Consider the following 24,317-nt stretch of genomic DNA (forward strand, 5'->3'; position numbering starts at 1 on the left):
GCCGGGATGTGCGGGCGCCAGGTGGTGCTGGGGTCTGCGGTTGTGTGCGGTGGGTCCGCTGACCGTGCTGGGGTCTGTGCTTCGGGCGGGGGGGTCATTGGTGTGTGTGTCTCTGTGTGCAAGCATCGTCCAATGGGACTACAAGTCCCATTGGGCTATGTCTGGCTCAGTGACAGTGAGTGACACATTAGCCAATGATGGGACAGTAATAGTCCCATCATCCAGCTAATGTGTTGAATGTAAACGAAAACAAAAAAAACACATACACATATACAGACATACAACATACATATAGACATACAACATGCGACATGCAGCATGCGACATGCAACATGTGATATGAGACATAGAGCATGTGACATGCGACATGCAACATGTGATATGTGACATGCAGCATACGACATGCAGCATGTGACATGCAACATGTGACATGCGACATGCAACATGTAACATGCAACATGCAACATGTGACATGCAACATGTGATGTGCAACATGCGACATGCAACATGCCACATACAGTACATACATACAGTACATACATACTACATACATACTATATACAATACATTCATACATTACATACATATAGACATACAGTACATATAACATAGAGTACATACTCACCATCACTTGTCACTTTGATCCCCGAAACCAGTGTCACCTGTAAAAAATATTAAAATAACAAACAAACAATATACTCCCTGATCCGCAGAAATACACGAGTGTCCCACAATGATCTCCTGTGGAGAGCAGCAGCATCGGCTGATGTGACCATTCTCCAGGGGCTCCAGGAATACATTGATGGAAGGTATCCTTCCACAATGTATTCCCCACAATGTATTCCTACGCTCCTGTGAGAAAATAGTCCCTAGTCTCACTTCTGGCATTGTTGTGTGAGAAAGTTCCCACGCAGCAATGCCATAAAATGAGCCCTATGAACTGCAGTAACCTCTCAGTGATGCACTGCAGGAGCCATTGTCTCCTCTCAGTGTGTCACTGGAGGTCCGATAGAGCAGTGACATCACCCGATGTCACTGTTCTATAGGGGAGATCATCGTGAGACACTCTTTATTAATTGGACTATGGCGGAAAGTGAGTATACGGTTTATTATTTTTAATTTTTTGCAGGCGATCGAGTATAGTATGTATGGTTAAATTAAGAATATTAAAATACTTTTTTTTTTGGCTGTGTCTATTTTTTTTAACCCTTTCACTACTCTAGGATTAATAACGGATAGGCGTATTATTGACGCCTCTCCATTAATAACCAGGCTTAATGTCACCTTACAATAGCAAGGTGACATTAACTCCTTATTACCCCATATCCCACTGCTACTCAGGAGTGGGAAGAGAGGGGCTAATGCCAGAATTGGTGCATCTTACAGATGCGCCATATCTGGGGCGGCTGTGGACTGGTATTTGTAGCCAGGGGGGCCAATATCCATGGCCCCTCTCTAGGCTATGAATATCAGCCAGCAGCTGTCTGCGTAGCCTTTCTGGCTATAAAATATAGGGGGACTCCACGTCATTTTTTGGGGGGTCCCCCTAGTTTACTAGCCAGTAAAGGCTACGCAGACAGCTGCGGGCTGATATTCATAGCCTAGAGAGGGGCCATGTGTATTACCCCCTCCCAGGCTACAAATATTGGCCCCGGCCATTGGCTTTCCCCCTCTGGTGCAGAAAATTGTGCGGGAGCCCACGCCATTTTTTTTTTACTGAAACATATTGTTCATTATCCCTTTTCTGCCAGCTGACGGAATAGTACCTCAGCTGGCAGTATCTCCCGCTTTGAGGTGGGCTCCGGCGGTGAGCCCACTTCAAAGCCGCAACATTTCAGCTGTTTTCAATAAAAAAAAGGATTAACCTGATCGCTAAACGGCATAGCGAGAAAAAAGATCCAAAGCAAAAATTATGGGTTTTTTGTCGCCGCGACATTGCATTAAAATGCAATAACGGGAGATCAAAAGAACATATCTGCACAAAAGTTGTATCATTCAAAAGTTAGCTCAGCGTGCAAAAAATTAGCCCTCACCCAACCTGATGTCTCAGAAAATATAGACGCTACAGGTATCAGAAAATGGCGCAATTATTTTATTTATTTTTTAGCAAAGTTGTGTGCACACGTTGCAGATTTGGGTGCTGAATTTTCTGCATAAAATTTGCATCTCCTGGCAGAAAATGGAGCTGCATTTTTGATGCATTTTTGTGCGTTTTTGATGTGTTTTTTATGCAGTTTTTGTGCGATTTTGATGCGTTTTTTTGTTGCGGTTTTGATTCAGTTTTTGGTGCAGTTTTGACTCTGTTTTTGGTGCAGTTTCTGTGCATTTTTGATTCATTTCTTGGTGCAATTTTGATGCATTTTTGATGCGGTTTTTGGTGCAGTTTTTGCGTGGTTTTTATGCGTTTTTGTGCGTTTTTTTAATGCTTTTTTTGTATGCTTTTTTGAGAGCTAAATAAAGATGTATTATTGAACAAAAAAAGATTTGTGATGTCATTATTGTCCAACATCCTCTTTTACATATGTCCAACCCACACTCAATTACACACACAGATAGACAGATAGATAGATGGATGAGATGGATAGATAGATCTACATATAGATAGACCTATAGATGCATACATCTATCTATTCATATATCTATCTATAGATATATCTGGATAGATATATCTATGGATAGATACAGTATATCTATTGATAGATGTATGGATAGAGTAGGGTGCTCGTCCACTGTCCGGATTACATCCGGATTAGCTGCAGATTGGATGCTGCGTACTTGTAGTCCCATCGGATGATGCCTGCACACACACCCCCAAAGACCCCCAGAACAGACCCGCACACACCCTGACAGCCCCGCACACACCCAAACAGTTCCGCACACACACTGACAGCCCCGCACACACCTGAACAGTCCCGCACACACATACACGCACACAGTCACTGCCCACACACTTCCCTCCTCCCGAACTGCAGCGTTTCTCGAACCCACATCCGCAGCAAAACTGCAGATCTTTTTTACATCTGCGGTTTTGCTGCGGATGTGCCCGACTCACTGCAAGTCTATGGGTGCAGAAACTCTGCAGTTCCGCACAAAAGTGACATGCGGGGGAAAAAAAAGCTGCGTTTCGGTGCGGCTTTTTCCGCAGCATGTGCACAACAAGTCTGCGGCTCCCATAGTCTTACATTGGTTGTGCACTACACTGCGGATTTGATGCAATTCTGTGCAGCAAAAAAATCTGCGGATCTGCAATCAAATCCGCAACGTGTGCAGACAGCCTTAGCATTTAGTGAACCTAGTAAAAAAGCCAAGCAAAAAACAAGTGTGGGATTGCACTTTTTTGCAATTTCATTGCACTTTGAATTTTTTTCACATTTTCTGTTACACGACATGGTAAAACCAATCATGTCGTTCAAAAGTAGAACTTGTCCCGCAAAAGACAAGCCCTCACATGGCCATATTGACGGAAAAATTATGGCTCTTGAAAGAAGGGGAGCGATAAACGAAAATGAAAAAAGCTCCAGGAGTGAAGGGGTTTAGAAACATGGATATGGACATCCATCATCCATCTATCTATCTATCTATCTATCTATCTATCTATCTATCTATCTATCTATCTATCTGCCTACCTACCTATCTGTGTGTAATGGAGTGTGGGTTGGACAAATGTAAAAGAGGAGGTTGGACAGAAATGACATCACAATTCTTTTTGAAGATAGAGGAGGGAGAGGAGGGAGGGGTTTGGGTGAGTTTTGGAGTGGGTGTGGTAGGTTCGGGCTTAGAGGCCTGTGCAAAGCATCATGGAACTTGTAGTATTAGAGCACAATAAGTCTGAAGAAAGGAAGTTGGCGATTAACCCCATGAGAGCTGTATCCAGCACTGAAGATGTGCTGCTACAGCATGATAAAAGATAATATTGCTAAAATAAACACAGTGGATGTTTTCAGTGGCACATAATAGCAAGATTTGTGAAAAAAGTTATAGTAGTGGACAACTTCTTTAAAATAAAAAATATTTATATACTTACCTTTTGATGGCCCCCGGAGTCCTCCCGCCTCTCAGCGGTGCACGCCGCGGCTTCCGTTCCCAGGGATGCATTGCCGCTGAGGAGATCGGAGACCGTCGGAAGGTGAGAAAAACCATTTTTTTTATTATTTTTAACATTCTGTCTTTTACTATTGATGCTGCATAGGCAGCATCAATAGTAAAAAGTTGGTCACACTTGTCAAGCATTATGCTTGACAAGTGTGACCAACCTGTCAATCAGTTTTCCAAGCGATGCTACAGATCGCTTGGAAAACACTAGCATTCTGCAAGCTAATTACGCTTGCAAAACGCTAGTGTTTAGTGGGAAAATGCATGGCAATTCTGCATGCATTATACCCGTGGCAGAGAGTTGCGGAATTGCAGTGGAAATTTCTGCGGCAATTCTGCAACATGTGCACATAGCCTTACACTTTTATAACATACACGAACACTAAATACATTTAACCCTTTAAAGTGTCAGGGAGCGGACCGTCGGCTTCACCACTCCTACAAATCGATGCTGGTAACTGATAATAGTTACTATATTATTCTGTGCAATATATCTCTTCTGGTCATCTCTTATGATGCCCTCAAAAACTTTGCACAATACTGATGTTACACTTACCGGACGGTAGATGCCTGGATCCACCATCTAACCTTTCGTAAATATCGGTACCATATCAGCTATCCTCCAATCTTGTGGCACCAACACTTAGTTACATAGTTACGTAGGTTGAATAAAGACCTAGGTCCATCATGTTCAACCTTTCTCCACCAACTCTGTTACAAGAGATGCTAAGAAGATGAGATACATCAGTCTGTCAGTTCCTGTTTTGTTACGGTTCAAAGAATTGTGATGAATAAATAAATGCTCACATGACAATTGAATAAACTAAAATGAATGTACTTAATAAAAGATAATAAATATAAACAGTCACTCAAAATAACACAATAATCAATAGTCATACATTACACTCTCAAGGTAGAAGTCCATCACTCATTGTCCAAGAAGCAAGAGAGCGGGCCCCAGCACATGTGCTCTGTTTTATCTCTCCAGCTACCAGAGGTGTGTCCAGCTCCCATGTGTGGGGAATGATATCACCAGTCTCTTATCCACTCGCAAAGGTATATCCCCTCAATCCCCAATGAAACCTGATTTACCAGTTTTTTCAAACTGGAGGGGGGTTTCATGTACGACACATGGCAGAAATTCAGCAACTGGGAGATGGGCCCCTGAACACATGTGGGGGAATTATATATATATATCTAATTGACATTATTGTTCCCTCTATGTATATTTGTTTGCGTCAATAGAAAACCACATTGGTTGAAAAAAAACAAAACAATAAAACATAAAAATCAAAAATCAAAAACAAAACAATGGACCAAAAAGTGCTGGAATATGAAATGTCTTTGCAGAAATCTTCTTTTCTTCTTCAGACCACGAATATAGATTGGTCTACGTTGCAGGGAAAGCACGGGAATTATTGTGCCCTCATCCTCTTGCCTAAAGGCCAAAATGAATTCCCTGCTTTCCCTGGTTGGCCAAAGGACAGACTCATAAACATAATCTGTCCCTGCCCTTATGACATTAACCCCTCGTCTCTTCAAAGCAATGGGTGAGGGGGTGCAAGTGTCCATGGCTGAGTCTTTTCATCTTCTATTGCTGCAGCTGGTCAGGGCCTCACTTTATATGCCATTTAGCAGAAGCTTCTAGGGTTAGTTCTCCCCTCGCTTGTCATCAACTGGCGGTTCTGAGGTTCACCCTGGTCACGGCTTAGTGGCATCTGGGCTCGGACTCAGCACTCAATTGGACATTGGCATAGATACAGCCTGCACTATTGGAAAGAAATTCAAAGTCACAATCCAAGGTGTATTAACTTGATCCATGATAACTCAGTCCAAAAGTTCTGGTCCTGGTGGCTTATTTCTCCACCCCTTCATCAAATGAATAAAATAAAAATACATGGTCCAATAATATATGCCCAAAACGACCTTTGAAATTTTCTATGGTAGCAAACATAAATTTATAATACTAAATCATAATTATATATTTAAATATTTAAATAAATATAACATAACTCCAGAATATCAGACACAGTTAATAAATGCATCACATTCATATCAAATCAAAGTTGCATAATAATGATCATAATTACAAGTATTATAATGTCAATAAGAATTTCAAAATTATGTTAATACTCAAAATCAAAATCAGTAATTAAATGTTTCCACATTTTTCAGTAAAAAACATAACCCAAACCAAAAATGCTTTTGACCCAATTTTAGCAAATTAATTAATTACATCAATAACAAACACTTACATCCACACACTGTCCCTGACTTCAGCAATGCATTTATTCAGTACACAGTGGTTTCTTATTTAAATATAAACAAAGAAAACCACACTTTGGGTAAGGGTACTGTCACACTCTGCAACTTTCCAACAATCACGACCAGCGATACGACCTGGCCGTGGTCGTTGGAAAGTCGTTGTGTGGTCGCTGGAGAGCTGTCACACAGACCGCTCTCCAGCGACCAACGATGCCGAAGGCCCCGGGTAACCAGGGTAAACATCGGGTTACTAAGCGCAGGGCCACGCTTAGTAACCCGATGTTTACCCTGGTTACCATCGTAAAAGTAAAAAAAAACAAACAGTACATACTCACATTCCGATGTCCGTCAGGTCCCTTGCTGTCTGCTTCCCGCTCTGACTGAGTGCCGCCGTAAAGTGAAAGCAGATCACAGCGGTGACATCACCGCTGTGCTCTGCTCTTACTTTCCGGCCGGCAGTCAGTCAGAGCGGGAAGCAGACTGCAAGGGACCTGACGGACATCGGAATGTGAGTATGTACTGTTTTTTTTTTTTTACTTTTACGATGGTAACCAGGGTAAACATCGGGTTACGAAGCGCGGCCCTGCGCTTAGTAACCCGATGTTTACCCTGGTTACAAGCGAACGCATCGTTGGATCGGTGTCACACACACCGATCCAACGATGACAGCGGGAGATCCAGCGACGAAATAAAGTTCCAAACGATCTGCTACGACATACGATTCTCAGTAGGGTCCCTGATCGCTGCTGCGTGTCATACACAGCGATATCGTATGGATATCGCTGGAACGTCACGGATCGTGCCATCGTAGCGACAAAAGTGCCACTGTGAGACAGTACCCTAACCCACACATTTGTATTGAATGCTAGTACTGTAGTGAAGTGTAGATGCAAATCAATAACAAAACTGATATTAATAAACATTCACTTAAATAATTTTCTATTTAACGTATACACTTTTTCAAAAATCAAATATACACAGGAACTCCCAAAAATATAAAAACCTGAAATACTCAAAAAAAAAATAAAATAAGTCACTTCTAAATTTAAATGGATTCATGTTTGAGTACTGCAGCCTTCCTTCTTAAGAATGAGCACGTGAAGGACCTTTCGATGACGTCACGGCTTGTGATTGGTCGCGGCGGCCCACGTGACCGCTCAGCGACCAATCAAAAGCCGTGATGTAATTCTCATGTCCTAAATTCCTAGAATGAGGAATTTAGGACCTGAAAATTACGTCACGGCTTTGTGATTGGTCGCTGAGCGGTCACGTGGGTGGCCGCGACCAATCACAAGCCGTGACGTCATCGAAAGGTCTTTCAAGCGCCATTCTTAGGAACGGAAGATGCCGGTTACCAGCGGCGATGTCCAGGCTGCGTCGGAGAGGTAAGTATATCAATATTTTTTATTTTAATTCTTTATTTTACACTTAAATGTGGATTCCGATATTCCGATACCGATTTCCGATATCGCAAACATATCGGAACTCGGTATCGGAATTCCGATACCAGATTCAGAAGATCGCCGACCTCATGGCCGACCCCACACAGGGGTCGGGTCGGGTTTCATGAAACCCGACTTTGCCAAAAGTCGCCGACTTCTGAAAATGGCCGACCCGTTTCGCTCAACCCTAGATTTTACACCAATCCTTTGAAAAGGGAATTATACCTAAAAAAAAGTTCTGGAGGGGTTGTTAACCAAGTTTCCTAGGGTCCCAACAATATACTTTATACCAAAAATTCATAAGGACCCACTCGATCCACCGGGCCGGACCATCGTGTCCGACATTGGAGGGTTATGCGAACCCATTTGTAAATTTATAGACTACTATCTGAAGCCACTTGTGGAGTTGCTGCCCTCCTATGCTCGGGACACGATGGACGTCCTGGCTAGAATCAATGGTATGACCCTAGATCAGGACCTGTTACTTGTAACAGCTGACATTGAGTCACTGTATACATGCATGGATTAGAGGCTTGCCGTTTCTTCCTCTCTAATAGCAACTGGGATGGCCCTATGTGTGACTTCATACTTGAGTTGCTTCAATATATTTTGACTCACAATTTTTTTGTTTTCCGTGACGTTTTTTCTTTGCAGAAGTGCGGCACTGTGATGGGGTGGCCTGTGCGCCCTCTTTTGCTAATCTCTTCCTGGGTTTGTGGGAGAGAGGAATTTTTTGGCGGGAGGGCGCCCAGGCCGCAGACCATGTGCAGTGCTGGTTACGGTATATAGAAGACCTCTTTATTATTTGGCAGGGTAGTGAACAGCAATTACAGTGTTTTATGGATGGTTTAAATTCCAATATGTTCAATATCAGATTGACATACAAATATAGCAGAACCGAGGTGGACTTTCTGGACATCAAAGTACTGGTTGAGAGACATCTGCAACTGCAGACGGATGTTTACCATAATCCCACCTCTGTCAATTCACTATTACACGCAGGATCTAGTCACCCTAATGCCACCATTAGGGCCATCCCAGTGGGCCAATTTTTGAGGATAAGGTGAATTTGTTCGTCAGAAGAGAGTTTTGAACGACAGGCCGCAGACTTGAGGGATAGATTTCGGATGCGTGGGTACAGCAACAAATGTATTGGGAGGGATTACATGCAGGCAAAAAGGAGCAGTCATGCTGCACTTCTGCATTCCCAGACAAGGACCAAAAAGAACAGAATCAGATTAGATTTATATCAACATTTAATGGACAATGGACACGAATGAGGGAGTGTCTTCAATGCCACTGGAATGTTTTGCAGGCCGATCCGGTTCTGGCAGGCTGTCTATCTGAATATCCTTTGATGACGGCAAGAAGGAGCCAAAATTTGGCTGATATCCTTGTCCATAGCCACTATGTTCCAACAACCAAACATTTCTTTAATTCCCGCGGCCCTCCACAGGGATGTTTCCCATGTGGGAAATGTATGGCCTGTAAAAATATTTTGAGAACCACCACTTTTACCTCGGCTGATGGTGCCAAACATTTCTCTATTAAACAACATATTACGTGTTCTACTGCACAGATGATATACTATGCAACATACGGGTGTCCTAAAATATATGTTGGCTTAACATCACGCCAACTAAGGACACGTACACCAGAGCATGTACGAGATATCCTGGCAGCAGCCACAGCTACAGATCTGACCATATTAAAGACAATACCAAGGCATTATAAACTATTTCATCAGAGTAACCCCAAATCATTTATGGTTAGAGGTATACAACATATCCAGTGCGGTATTCGAGGTGGCGATATTAAGCGCCTACTTGCCCAAAAGGAGTGCAGATGGATCACCATTTTGGGGACCATGTCTCCCAATGGACTCAATGAGTCACAAGGTTTTGCCTCATATCTATAGAATATTTGATGCTGTTTCTCTCTGCCTCCTTGTGCCCTTGCTGCCTTCCTGTCACTTGAATGATTTTTATGGTTAACTAGATGGTAGCCCAATTCTAACGCATCGGGTATTCGAGAATATGTATGTAGCTTATTTATGAAGATTTAAAAATAATACATTGAATACACAGAATTCGGCTGGCTGCGACCAATTATCGAAGCATGGTTCAAATTCCGCGCCAATTCGCGGCTGGACTGCGCCTGTCTCTGATTGTTCGTGACCGGCCATGTAGTATTTAACAGGCAATGTAGTGTATTGTACAGCCATGTAGTATGTTGCACAGCCACGTAGTATTTAGTACAGCCACGTAGTATATAGCACAGCCACCTAGTATATAGCACAGCCCATGGAGTATAGAGCACAGCCCATAGAGTATATAGCACAGCCACGTAGTATATGACACAGCCCACAGAGTATATAGCACAGCCACGTAGTATATAGCACAGCCCATGGAGTGTATAACAGCCCACATAGCATATAACACAACCACGTAGTTTATAACAGCCCACATAGCATATAACACAGCTCACATAGTATATAACAGCCCACGCATGCAGTATGTAACACAGCCCACGTAGTGTATAACACAGCCCACATAGTGTATAACACAGCCCACATAGTGTATAACACAGGCCACGTAGTGTATAACACAGCCCACGTAATATATATCACAGACCACGTAGTATATTGCACAGCCCATGAAGTATATTGCACAGCCCACACAGTACATTGCACAGCCCACATAGTACATTGCACAGCCCACGTAGTACATTGCACGGTGAGTATATAACGATTTTTTTATTTTTTAATTATTATTAACATTAGATCTTTTAACTATTGATGCCGCATAGGCGGCATCAATAGTAAAAATTTGGTCACACAGGGTTAATAGCAGCGGTAACGGAGTGCATTACACCGCGGCATAACTACTGTTACCGCTGCCATTAACCATGTGTGAGCGCTGACTGGAGGGGATTATGGAGTGGACACTGACTGCGGGGAATAAGGAGCGGCCATTTTGCCGCCAGACTGTGCCTGTCGCTGATTGGTCGTGGGCGATTTGCCACGACCAATCAGCGACTTGGATTTCCATAACAGACAGAGGCCGCGACCAATGAATATCTGGGACAGACAGACAGATGGAAGTGACCCTTAGACAATTATATAGTAGATTTTGTTTTGTATTTTGTCCTGTGTACTTAAGTGTTGTGTCTCTTTTTTTTATTTTAAAGTGACTAATTCTATTTACTTATGATATCTACGTGACTCCAAATGGTATCCTCCAGATGGATGAAAACTTTTCCTACCTCCGACTTTTCTATGGACATTACAAAGTATTTTGCAATGTCAAAGAGTTGGTGCGCTGTGGTCCTTGTCTGGACCAAACAAATGGACTTCATTATGTTTTAAAGCACTTTTTGCCTTTGTGTTTTTCTCTTTATTTGTACATTCGTGCTTTAGTAACTTATGTAACTGGACTTCTAGGCTAGAATATTTACTTAGTATTAAAGGTGCGATGTATTCTTTTTGTGTCCCACATGAATATATGTCTTGTTTATGCGATAACCAATTTGCACTAGTAATGTACCTTTATGTCCGGAACTGGGGTTTGTCTTCATGTGTGTGCGCTGCGGTCTCTCTGCCCACCCTCCCGGGGCGTGCCGTTGCCGCCTCCTATGTGCTTGGTTGCATGGTGACGGCTATGCGCTGGTCGCCCCACATGACCCAGCCCGGGTTGGTGACGTCAGTGTGCAGTGGTGGGCAGCCTTGCGACCGCACACTTGCGCGGTAGGTGCATCCTAACTGGTGCCTCCTGATCAGATGATCAGTGAGAACGGATATAAAAACAGGGATTCTTACCATTTTAAGCCACGCCCCCTGAGGAAGGAGATCTGTACTGAAAAGTACATCGAGGAGTGAGTCCCGCATCACCTGCTCTGCAACATGACGGGTAATAATGCTTAAATTACTTTTTGGCTACTTACTGCTCACACCTTTGGCATTTGGAGAAGGGTGGTAGACAGGCTTGGCGCCAAGGGCTTTTCTTTCTATGACACTTGTTGGTAACGATTGGTACCTTTGAGATATTTATTGTGATCCCTGGTTTCCCTTGAGGAGACCCAACCCATTGCCTTATATTTGCATTATATCTACAGCAGTAAGTTTACCTTTTAGTTACCCGCGGTGTTTCTGGCACTCATTAATTTGGATTTTTGTCACTGACCCAGAATTTACATCTTTTCATAAATATTGCTCTAAGTGTCCGTGTTTAGAACTTTTTTTATATATATAAAAGAATTTTTGTGTGATTTACTGGTTGAAATAAAATATTGTTCACTTTTGATATATTAGCATTGACTCAGTCCTTTTTCTTCATAACAATCTTACTAATCATTGTCTGTAATTTTAACACCCTCTTTTCCTTGTATGTCTCTTTCACAATGGCTTCCACATACAGTCATCTTGCATCTGTTGTGGTCTTTTGCCATTTTAAAACACCAAAGTCTAGCACCAAATGACAGCGGACTGTCAATTGGAAGGCATTACAAACCCTCAAATGAGAAATGCATATTTATGCATTCACCAAGACCACACCTAATTCATCATTTCAGCCAGCGCATGTCATAATATGCTCACAGGATATTCTCTTCGCATCAAACTATTAAAACAAAAAACAAACATAATTAGATATCAACAAATGGCAAAACTGTTCAATCACAATTCTCATGGAATGTTCCACAACTTTTATCTAAAGATCTGTGTTGGATTAGTCCATGAGGGAATACAGGCATAGTATTGGAGGAGTCAAAGGGGTGGGTGCAGTAGGGACTTTGTTATCAGGTGTCCCACCTCTATCCTTCCAACCTCCTATCTCATTTGTCGCCAACCTCCTGGGCCTGGCGATTTTCAATCTGCCTTTTCTGCTCAAATCCTGCCATCTTCTGAACAAATCACAAGTAAGGGTGCCATCTATGTCCTGAAATGGAACTCCACTAGCTATCAGGTCACAAAACAGCTCCTTTCTGCTTTTTCTAACTTGGGAATTATCGCCTTTCCTTCTCTCTTGATCTACTCTGTCTACTGACACTATTGTTTTTTCTAGAGCAGAAAACTGAGAGATCAAACTGCATGCTGTATATACATTAGTGGAGTTTCCCATAAGCGCATTGAACATGGTGAAAAATGGGGATTTGTAAGCAGCTGGGGCACCGTCTATGAACTTATTTTTCATCATTACTGTCATCACCGCAGCATCTGGCCCCTTCCAATCCTCGACAACAGCAAAGTGATCATTCATATCTGGCAAAGGATTTCGAGTTATACCACCTATACATGCAATTTCTCTCAGTCTCTGAACTGCATTGGCAAGAGACTCCCATCGTGTTTGTGGTATTAATTCAATAGGAGAATCATGTACTTGTGCCACAGAATCCATCACCAAATGCAATAGGGGAAAATTCTCGTCAGTGTCCCTTGCACGTCTCATTTTTAGATGCACCATGGGATCAATACAAATACGAGCAATTCTTTTGCCCTCATGATGGTTCAAGTTTATCGTATCGGCTCCAAAATCCCATACCCTGAGAATCCAATGTTAATAAATTCTCTCCTGCTTGTTGTCTGTATCTGGTGGCTAATTCTGTTAGTTCCCCTGCTGTATTATTTCTAGTTTCCTCTGTCATGGTGGATTCTGCGCCAACAGCTGCATCTCCTGCATCCATCCTATCTCCCCTACGCTAAGTGACTTCTCTCCTGGTCTTTGTTACTACAATAGGTCTGGCATGCAATTCTACCTCATTTTCTAAACCATCACATTCTAAAAAATCTGACCATTTCTCATGGGCAATCATGGTTCTAACATGTGCAGCATGACTATCTGACACTGGCTGCTGTCTCCTCCTGTGCTTATTTGTATTCATATTTTGTATCACATATTCTTCAAAACTCTTTTGCATTTTATCATGCTGTTTCACTTGATCTCTCAAGGCTGATTGCAAGCTGATCCTTTGCTCTATAGCTGTATGCAGCTCTAAACGCAAGTTATCAATCTCCTCTTGCAAACTTTGCAGTGCCTGGACACAGACTCATCCAACGGCCGCTGCTATTTTTTGCTCCTTTGCATCATACCTTGAGAGATCAAATTTGGCAGCCACATCACGAGGATTTGCTAAACGCTGTCCCTCCATATACTTATTACATTCCTGTGCCATTGGGGTCCACGGTCCTGACAACATCCATTCCGGCAAGGATCTGACAATACTCTCAATTGCTTTCCTATTTTTAATAAACTTATTCAATTTTGCAAAGATTTTTATTCAAGACACAATTCCCACTTTCTGACACCACTTGTTTTGTTATGGTTCAAAGAATTGTGATGAATAAATGCTCACACGACAATTGAATAAACTAAAATGAATTTACTTAATAAAAGATAATAAATATAAACAGTCACTCAAAATAACACAATAATCAATAGTCATACATTACACTCTCAAGGTAGAAGTCCATCACTCATCGTCCAGGAAGCAAGAGAGCGGGCCCCAGCACATGTGCTCTGTTATATCTCTCCAGCTGCCAGAGGTGTGTCCAGCCCCCACGTGTGGGGAATGATGTCACCAGTCTTTTGTCCACTCACAAAGGTACAGCCCCTCAATTCCCAATGAAACCTGATTTACCAGTTTTTTGCAACTGGAGGAGGGGGCTTCATGTAGGACGGTTACTGAACTCAATTTCCTCAATATCTGTTCTTGCCTCTGTCCCTGATATCTACTTGAATTTGAAATATTCTTCATTGTTATTAGCTGGTCAGACTTCTCATTGGACTTGTGATATAGAGGTCTGTAAGGGCTACACAATGACGTGTCATGCACATTGAAATTGAGAATGTCGCATTGTGATCTCTCATCTATTTATTTCCTATGGTGTTACACACTGAGACTGCGACAAAGAGATGCCAAGGTTTCCAAATGTATTACATTTTCTATCACTGATTGGAAGTTGCACCAGCCAAATCACAGACTATGCCCTGCCTGTCATTTGGTCGGCTCTTTTACAGCAGAATTAAAGCTTTATATTAATACAGGAAAGATAAATATCTTGGTACCGTGTTAGCCAGTAGATAGAAAAATATTTAGAATTGAGAGTCCTCAGTGGTTGATAACTTTTAATGCCTAACTGAAAAGATGGTAACAAATTGCAAGCTTTCGAGACTACACAGGTCTCTTCATCACCTGTGTAGTCTCGAAAGCTTGCAATTTGTTACCATCTTTTCAGTTAGCCATTAAAAGGTATCAACCACTGAGAACTCTCAATTCTAAATATTTAGCTTTAAATTAGTCATAATAGCACTTTTTACAACGCTTTTGGCCACACAACTTATCTGAGAAAATGTCTCTACATAGCTATAGCCAAAATAATGTTTAATTCCTTCTGTATTAGGCCGCCGCCTCATTCATATGTAAGTGAACTGTCTTTTGCCCCAAAAAATTGTACCAGTTTCATCAGTGTTTTTGGTCAGAGTTTTATTAATATTTGGTTAGTGTTTTAATTTTTACCACCAATGTTTGGACAGAGTTTAATCAGGTTTTGTCTGGGAGTAAAAATAAAACTGATTGAGTTTTCTCAAGCTTTTCATATCAAACAGTGAAATATGAATGACATCTGAGTGCTTTCCAATTATTTTTGGCAGACCGATAGACTCACATTGGCAAGTTTGATTTGAGACTTGGATAAAAATTGGACACATCTCTGTGATTTTATGTGGACCAATCGGTTTGCAAAAATACAAGGGCATGTGTTAGGTGACGAGTTCCCGCCTCTGCACAAGGGGAATCTCGAACTATCTCCGCTGCGGTCTCCTATTCTTCTCCAGCCGCAGTGGAGTCTGCTCAGCGGAGACGTCGGTCCCAGTGTCTAGCTCAGGCTGATACTGGATGACTGGTTACTACTGCCCTTCCAGGCTTTGTCCTTGTAGCCAGCAATGTTCAGCAGTGAGCAGGTCTTTCTGGGACTAAGTCCTGCTTTTCACATACTGAGCATGCCCATGGGATGACCTCCCATTGGAGGTCGGAGGTCACATACTCAGGTCCTGTTGCGGCTCCTATTGGTCCATCAGGAAAGGTCTTGTAGCACTGCCACTATAAAAGGTTTGCATAGCCGCTCGACCATGCGCTAGTGTATACTTGAAAACGTGTGTGTTGATGTATGAAAGTCGCTCATTAATCATCCCCTCCCTTGTGTATGACTGCTCGCGTAAGGTGGATGTTTGTTATCTAGCGCCCGATAGAGCCATCAGTACTAAACACACGATACAGCATCTATTGCTGTGACTGCCATGTGCTATTAGAGCGCTTCCCTGACCCAAGTCTGGGTGGTTAGTGGCGTCCGCCAGAGCGGCACTGCTCGCACTCTTGTGCATAAAATTACTATTTTAGTTATACTCTGACACCCAGTAGCGGTGTCGAGCACAAGTGGTCCAGATGGACTCTAATCCCGAGTCTTGGGATTGAGTTCTGTGACTCCTTGCTTGCGCTCTTTGTGCGGGCCCTGTGACACAACAGGGTTCACTTCTTTCATACAGGGTGAAGCTAACCCGTGTGTGTATCTTCATACAGTCCATCATTACTCAGCAGCAGGTTCCATCTCTGCTCGGTGGATCCCGGGCTGCGATCGCACCTTATACCATCTCTCTATTTATTTGGTGCGTTCCGCTAGCCCTAACAGCATGTGAACAACCTCATAGACTATAATTGGTACAACTTCTGTCATTAAAAAATATGAACAGAATTTGTACACAGAAAACTGATGTTTGAATGAGCACTAAGATAATGAGTATGTGGATTTCTCCATTAGTTTCTATGCTAAGTACAGATGTATATGTTAGCCAATCTGTCTATGTAAGGTTTGGTTCCTAATGTTTTTTTTGGTCCTTGGATATCATTCAACAAATAAAACCCATAAACTGCTGTCATTCATTATATAATTGTTTTTTTCCATAATTGCAACAAAATACTTCCTCATAGTCTCACCATCTATTGGACAGGGGCTCAATTGCCATAAAAATGTGTCAGCCTTGTATGGTGTCTGCTCTATAAAACTGGTGGGCAAAATCAGAACTTGATTGACAGCTCTGACAACTTCTCCAAAAAGAGTATCTATGAAATGTCAGCATGTTTTTGAGAGCTCTTGGATAGTGAGAGGAAATAGAATGACATTCTTGAAAAGAGGAATAAACCAGAAGAAGTGAATATAAACAATACTCCAGAGAAAATTAAGCAGCAAAATATAACCTTTCAGTTCATGTATTTTATTAAATATATTTTTTTTTGCACAACTTGTCTAAAATGTTTTGACAGATATTGGAACGTGAGGAGAAGAGAAATGGTCAGGTATTCAACAGATAATTGGTGTACTCTTTCCTCGATCTCCAAAAGAAATTTAGGCGTATTAATTTCTAAGTGTTAGTTTCAGTTAGAAAATAAAGTGATGCATGTAGGGGGAGTCATAATCTCTTAGAGATTAGATGCGTGTAATATTTGGTGTAGGACATTAACTTTTCTACTGATACTATAAGCTAAAGCCAGATTTCACAGTGCTTGCTTCTCGTACCTTATACTGGACATGCTTTAATAGAAGAGTGACTGCTAAATTCATGTAAGCTTCTGGATGAAGTTTGCAGTGTGTATTTCCAGCACTGTAAAATGAGCTTCACATCAAGCCTTTCAGCCCTCTCCACTTATCAAGTATCTCTTGCCTTCACAGATTTTAATTTAAGATGAGATTTTAATAGAAAAAATATATAAAATGTATTAGAGTATGAAGCTATAAAATGGGACAAACAGATCTGTGAATATCTGATTCACAGCAACCTTAATATTTCCACACTCGCTCATCCTTGTTAATATATTTAATATCCTTTTCACGTTATACAGCAATGAAAGAGCACTGGGTGGTACTGATTTGTCCGGTGCTGTTTATTACACTTGTTCATTGAAACACAATTCTTAAAATTGAAAAAAACAGTCTTGAAGATATTAAATTCTTGAAAATTAAAATAGTTGAAAGTTTGCCTAAGGTATTAACAACTTGGTGCTGCCAAGCAGTCATTTTTTTATCTTTCGTTTGTTTCATATCCACTCCCAGCTTTTAACACAAATAACTTTTTTTTTACATTTCTTGAAATCTGTTATATTTTTAATGGAACCTTTTAATTTACCATATAATATGTAAATAAATCTGAAAAAAATCATTATGTAGAAAATGGAAAAAATAAACATATCTGCCATTGTTTCTTAGGTTTTATTTTGTACACATAACATCAGCTTTATTCTACAGGTCACTAAATGTATTTAGTCTCTTGATATTGTACTAAGAAATTAAAAATATATTTAAAAATTGTTTTATGTTATGTTCTGAGACCCATAAATTCTACCCAGAAATGGAGCTATGTGAGCGCTGATATTTGTATGGCCCAGCTGCAGTTTTTATTATACTGTGTGTAGGTGGATATAGCTTTTTGATTACTTTTTATTCCTATTTTGTTGGGGTACAAGATGACTGAAATACAGAGTTATTACTTGCAGATAAACAAATGTAGGCCACAGCAAAGCCTTACAATAAGCCCCTTTAATTTGGAATGTACATTAAATATTCAGTAACTAATGACATATTTACAAAAATTCAGAAAAGAGGGCAGCACTCCATATCCTTGGTCAAAAATGTGCAGGATTTATTCAACCCACATGTCTGGGCGACGTTTCGGCTCTGAATGAGCCTTTCTCAAGGCTTGAGAAAGGCTCATTCAGAGCCGAAACTTCGACCAGACATGTGGGTTGAATAAATACTGCACATTTTTCACCAAGGATATTGAGAGGTGCCCTCTTTTTTGAAAGTTTGCAGATTTTGGACAATCATTGGATAGGTTGCTTGGGGGCTGTGCACCCGAAGATAAGTAAAACGTTGTGCTGTTCCTATTTTATTACTATAATGACATATTTAAAACTATTCTAATGAAGAAATTTGAAATTTCCAATTGACTGGCATGAGAACCTAATTTGACTATTTTTTTATCTATGTCATCTTGATTCAAAGGATTGATCAAAGTGCAAAATACTATACTAATGAAAATATTTTACCTACACGTGCTTATCTAAAATCATGGATGTCACACGTTTGACAATTTGCATTTCCTTAAAATGAAACATTATTTTTCTAGGTATGGACACAATATTGTTTAGGATTAGATGCTTGGGAACTTTGATGTGTTTAGTGAAGGTTGGTTTTGATGAGCATATATCTCATTCAACACCAATTGGATGGGAATAGAACCATTCAATATTCCTCTTCAGAGGTAATAAGTCAAGATGAAAGTCAAATGTATTTGAAAATGCATATTGAGGCTTTCTTTCCAAGAAATAATGTATAATGCTCTCTGTAATGCAGATTTTACTGTCCCTTTTATCATATAGTTTGGTGAAATGAAATATAATAATTCTTTTGTCTTCCAGGACCTTGGACTAATTCAAGAAACAGCAGCATAGACAACGGAGAAGTTGAAATTGGCCGCCGGATCACTCAAGAAGTACCTGCAGGGGTTTTTTGGAGATCACATATCGATGTTACCCAGCCACAGTTCTTAAAATTTAATATATCATTAGGAAAAGATGCCTTGTTTGGTGTTTACATACGAAGAGGTTTGCCTCCATCACATGCTCAGGTATGAGTAATAAAGGATAAGATATTAGTTTCTATTCTTTTCTGTGTTGAAAGCTCTGTTCCAAGCCTCAATTGCAGATTCCATTAGAAATGACAAGTAAAATAGACCACCATGCTCCACTATTTTGTGTGTGCATGGACAGATACGATGATGGAAAACCAGATGGACTATATTAAAATTAGTCAGGTACACTTGGTTCTGTTAAAGTCCATCATGAAATGGATCTGGCACTACCGCTATTTTGCTTGATGGAGCCAATTAAGAATTAGTATCAGTAATATAATGGTGGCTAACTTTTAGCAAGATGTGCTAAATCTATCACCACTGTAATATCTACAAACTTATTGGACAAAATATATGCTGGACTCGCATATCTCAGAATTTTTGTTGTTAAATCCAGATAACCTTTCATTGATTAATATTAAAAATGATTACTCCAGACACAACATAAAGAAAAATGACACAAAATTACAATAAACACATACATAAAGTGCTAGTGCTCAATCAGTGCTCATAAAAAAAATGGTTTGGTCTCACCCTTATGAAGAATGTTGTTCATAGCAGATTCATATGAAAGAAGGAACAATTAATATATGTATAGGGGAGGATTTTATCTCTCTTATTCCCTGTTGTGCCCCTGCATTACTTCTGTCCTCACAAAGACAGTCCCCAAGTGTAGGCTGCTACTGGTTACCATTTACCTCCAATGCGTTAATGGTCATACCTGAGACACTGGACTCCTGCCATATATTTCTACTCCTCTGATGAATCCCCTCTATTGGGGAGCAAATGATTAGGGAGATTAACCTGTCTACATCAACGGGCAGCACAGTGGCGCAGTGGATAGCACAGCAGCCTTGCAGCACTGGAGTCCTGGGTTCAAGCCCCACTCTGGTTTCCTCCCACATTCCAAAGACTGAGTTGCTCATTGTCCCTGTACACTGACAGGGGAAAAAGACTGTGCTCTGTCTGGCTCATCATTTCCTGACACACCGACCAGACCAAAAGGAATCACCGTCGTTGCCAGGAGCCAAGACGTTATCTTTTCCAGGACTACACTGGACCACGAGGAATCACTGTCACCACCAGGATCCAGGACCATACTGGACCCCTTATGCGCCACTGCTTTGGCGCCAACGTCCACATCCTGAACTAACCATATTCTGAAGTCGTCCAGGACAACATCTGCAAAGAGTTTGTATGTTCTTTCCGTGTTTGCGTGGGTTTCCTCCGGGAACTCCGGTTTCCTCCCACATTTCAAAGACATACTGATAGGGAATTTAGATTGTGAGCCCAACGGGGACAGCGATGATAATGTGTGCAAACTGTAAAGCGCTGCGGAATATGTTAGCGCTATATAAAAATAAAGATTATTATTATTATGGTGGTTAACCAGTAGCAGGCTACACTTGGGTACTGTCCTTGTGAGGACAGGAGCAATGCAGGGGCACAACAGAGAATAAGAGAGATAAAATCCCCCCTATACATATATTCATTGTTCCTGTTTCGTATTTCATATGAATCTGTTAGGAACAACATTCTTCAAAAGGGTGAGATTAAACCATTTTTTTAATGAGCACTGGTTAAGCACTAGCACATTATGCATGTGCTGATTGTAATTTTGTGTCATTTTTCTTTATGTTGGGTCCGGAGTAATCATTTTTAATATCATTTAAAGGTTATGTTTTATTTGTAATGGAGACTCTCCAAGCTATAATCCTACTAGTCCTGAGGGTACTTTAATAGTGAAGTTTGAAACAAATACACTATAGCTGTTTGTGAAATCCACACCAAAAATCCACAGCTGAGTACAGTGTAATATTTGTAAAATGCTTTGAACAAATTCCGTTCACTCATGACCTAAGAAAATCCACAGTGGTCTCAAATCCACATTATAACCTATCTGTCATCAATATACTGTGGATCCTTTTGTGAATTTGTTCATTACATTGTAAATTGTAACATTTAATACTAAATTCCCCGCACAGAAAAACAGCACAATTCTTCTGGATACAGATTTTAAGATTAGACTAACCTTAGACAGTATACAAAATTTGGCCCATTGTGTTTTACCTCACTAATAATGTTTACCGTTTTTTGTTGACCTTATTGTAATGTGCATATGCATGCGTATTAAACATTAGATTTATCAAAGTCCCTCTTTTCTCTGATGACAGCTTTACACACCCTTTTTATTTTCTCAAGCAGTGACGTGGAATGGCTTTTCAACATTCTCTAGGCATTCCCAGATGTTCTGAGAACTTGCTAGCTGCTTTGTCTTAACCCTGCAGTCTAACTCATCTCAACCAGTCTCAAGTGGGTTGGAGTCTGATAATTGTTGAGGCCATTTCATCTAACACAGCACTCCATCACACTCCTTCTTTGTCACATAGTCTTTACATAGACTGTAGGTGTGTTTTGCATGATTGTTTTGTTGCATCACAAATGACAAACAGGCAATCCCCACATGTATTCAAGCTGTCTAGCAGCCACAAATCATGTGACTGCATCAACATAAATTAAATCTCCGAGCACACTGAAATACTCGGAGACAACCCGAGCATGCTCGGAGAAACTCAAGTAATGAGTATACTCGCTCATCACTAGTTATCACATCTTTGAGAAGCTCAGTTTAAATTCCCTAGCCACACGCAGGCCTGATTACTGCCACACCTGTTCTCAATCGAAAAATCACTTAAATAGGACATGTCTGACAAAGTGAAGTAGGCCAAAAGTTCGTCAAAAGCTAGACATCATGCCGTGATCAAAAGAAACTCTGGAACAAATGAGAAACAAATTAATTGAGATCTATCAGTATGTACAGTAGATATAATATAATGCCATTTCTCAAGCTTTTGAACTTAAGCAAACCACAGTGATAGCCATTATTACCCCACGAGCGCAGCGATGGCTCATCCAAGAGGTCACAAAAGACCCCACAACAACATCCATAGAACTGCAGGCCTCGCTTGCCTCAGTTAAGGAGGGTGTTCATGACTCCACCATAAGAAAGAGAATGGGCAAAAATGGACTGCATGGCAGAATTCCAAGACAAAAACCACTGCTGAGCAATAAGAACATAAAGGCTTGTCTCTGTTTTGTCAGCAAAAATTTTGATGATCCCCAAGACTTTTGGGAGTATACTCTGTGAACTGAGGAGACAAAAGTAGAACTTTTTGGAAGGTGTATGTGTTAGGATTTGGCGAAACACACCAAATATATATATTAGAGTAATAGGTGCATTCGCAACCCGGGGTCCACCATGCAGGAGTAAAACCCGCTGCTAGTAACTGACGGTACTATATGGTGGTATAAGTTAATTCTGTTACTTCGCAGAGTCACTTAAAACAAGAGACCGCTGTGCCCTGTTAACCTCACAGAGGACCACAGCTACCAAATAGAGCGAACAGTGGTCATGCAGTTAGGATAGCACATGCAAAACTCCTCACCGGAGGCTTATTTCAGCTGAACCCTGAAACCACATACATATGACCACACTGGCACAGAACACATAACTTAGTTGATTCTAGCGCATGGCCGTGCGGCCATGCGAACCTTTCATAGATGCAGCAACCACAGGACCTTCCTAGAGGATCAATGGGAGCTGCTACAGTACCTGAGCCACTTCAGGACCTTCCTAGAGGACCAACAGGAGCTGCTGTAGTAGCTGAGCATGTGACCCCCGGCCTCCAATTAGAGGACTTACCCTTGGCATGCTCAGAAGGGGAAAAGCAGGACTTAGTCCCAGAGATGTCTGCTCGCTGCTGACCAGTACTGGCTACAATGGCTGAGCCTGGAAAGGCAGCAGTAACCATCTGCACCGTATCAGGCTGAGCCAGATGCTGGGAACGACATCTCCGCTGAGCAGACTCCACTGCGGCTGGAGAAGAATGGGAGACTGCGGTGGAGATGGCTCGAGATTCCCCCTGTGTAGAGGCGGGAACTCGACCCCTAACAGTATGTCCCATTACATCTGGCATAAAAGTAACTAACACAGCATTTAAAAAAAGGAACATCATACCAACAGTAAAATATGATGGTGATAGTGTAATGGTCTAGGGCTGTATTGCTGCTTCAGGACCTGGAAGACTTTCTGTGGTAAATGGAACCATGTATTCTGCTATCTACCAAAAAATCCTGAAGAAGAATTTCTGTGACCTCAAGCTAAAGCACACTTGAGTTATGCAGCAGGACAATGATTCAAAACAGACTAGCAAGTCCACGTCTGCATGACCTAAGGAAAACAAAATCAAGACTTTGGAGTGGCCTAGCCAAGTCCTTACCTTAATCCAATTTAGATGCCGTGGTATGATTTTAAAAAGGCAGTTCCTGCTTTTAAAACTTCCAATGTAGCAGAATTACAACAATTCTGCAAAGATGAGTTGGCCAAAATTCCTCCAAAGCGTTGTAAAATACTTATTGTCAGTTATTGCAAATGCTTGAATGCAGTTGTTGCTACTAAGGGTGGCCCAACCAGTTGTTAGGTTTAAAGGGCAATCATTTTGTCACACAGGGCCCTGTATGTTTGGATTTCCGACTTTGTTATTTTTTATGTTTTACTGTACTACTGTTTGTATGGACCTTGGTATTTATCTAGCCCGCTATGTACCATCTGGCAGCACATACTTTAGTCATATGTAGTGGCTACCGCCTGACTTTTTGCTTCCATGTGTTATGCTGTTACGTACCCCCCATATTTATGCCTATAATCTTTGTTGTTTTGTAATTATAATAAACTTTTCATGATTTGCATATACTTTGGACAATGGCACTAGTTTTATTTAGTGGTTTCAGCTTTACTTTAATTGCATCATGGGATTTTAACGGTTTGCTTTTACCTGTTTTC

The 24,317-nt window shown here is 41.2% G+C and overlaps 1 protein-coding gene and 1 long non-coding RNA gene across 8 annotated transcripts in view; one reads left to right on the forward strand and one right to left on the reverse strand.

The window, feature by feature from the left end:
- The window catches only part of LOC143776523 (uncharacterized), a 153,880-nt gene extending 148,875 nt beyond the window's left edge, over nt 1-5,005 (reverse strand). Inside the window, exon 1 of the long non-coding RNA XR_013215854.1 lies at nt 4,992-5,005. This is a non-coding gene — a long non-coding RNA (uncharacterized LOC143776523). The remainder of the gene's footprint in view (nt 1-4,991) is intronic.
- The window catches only part of LOC143776520 (teneurin-2-like), a 3,926,626-nt gene that overhangs the window by 1,922,414 nt on the left and 1,979,895 nt on the right, over nt 1-24,317 (forward strand). For all 7 annotated transcript variants that reach the window (XM_077265978.1, XM_077265979.1, XM_077265980.1 and 4 more), the window contains one exon: nt 19,263-19,471. In XM_077265978.1, coding sequence (XP_077122093.1) covers nt 19,263-19,471 — 209 coding nt within the window. The remainder of the gene's footprint in view (nt 1-19,262; nt 19,472-24,317) is intronic.

The sequence above is a fragment of the Ranitomeya variabilis genome, chromosome 5 (assembly GCF_051348905.1).
Source record: "Ranitomeya variabilis isolate aRanVar5 chromosome 5, aRanVar5.hap1, whole genome shotgun sequence".
Taxonomy (NCBI): domain Eukaryota; kingdom Metazoa; phylum Chordata; class Amphibia; order Anura; family Dendrobatidae; genus Ranitomeya; species Ranitomeya variabilis.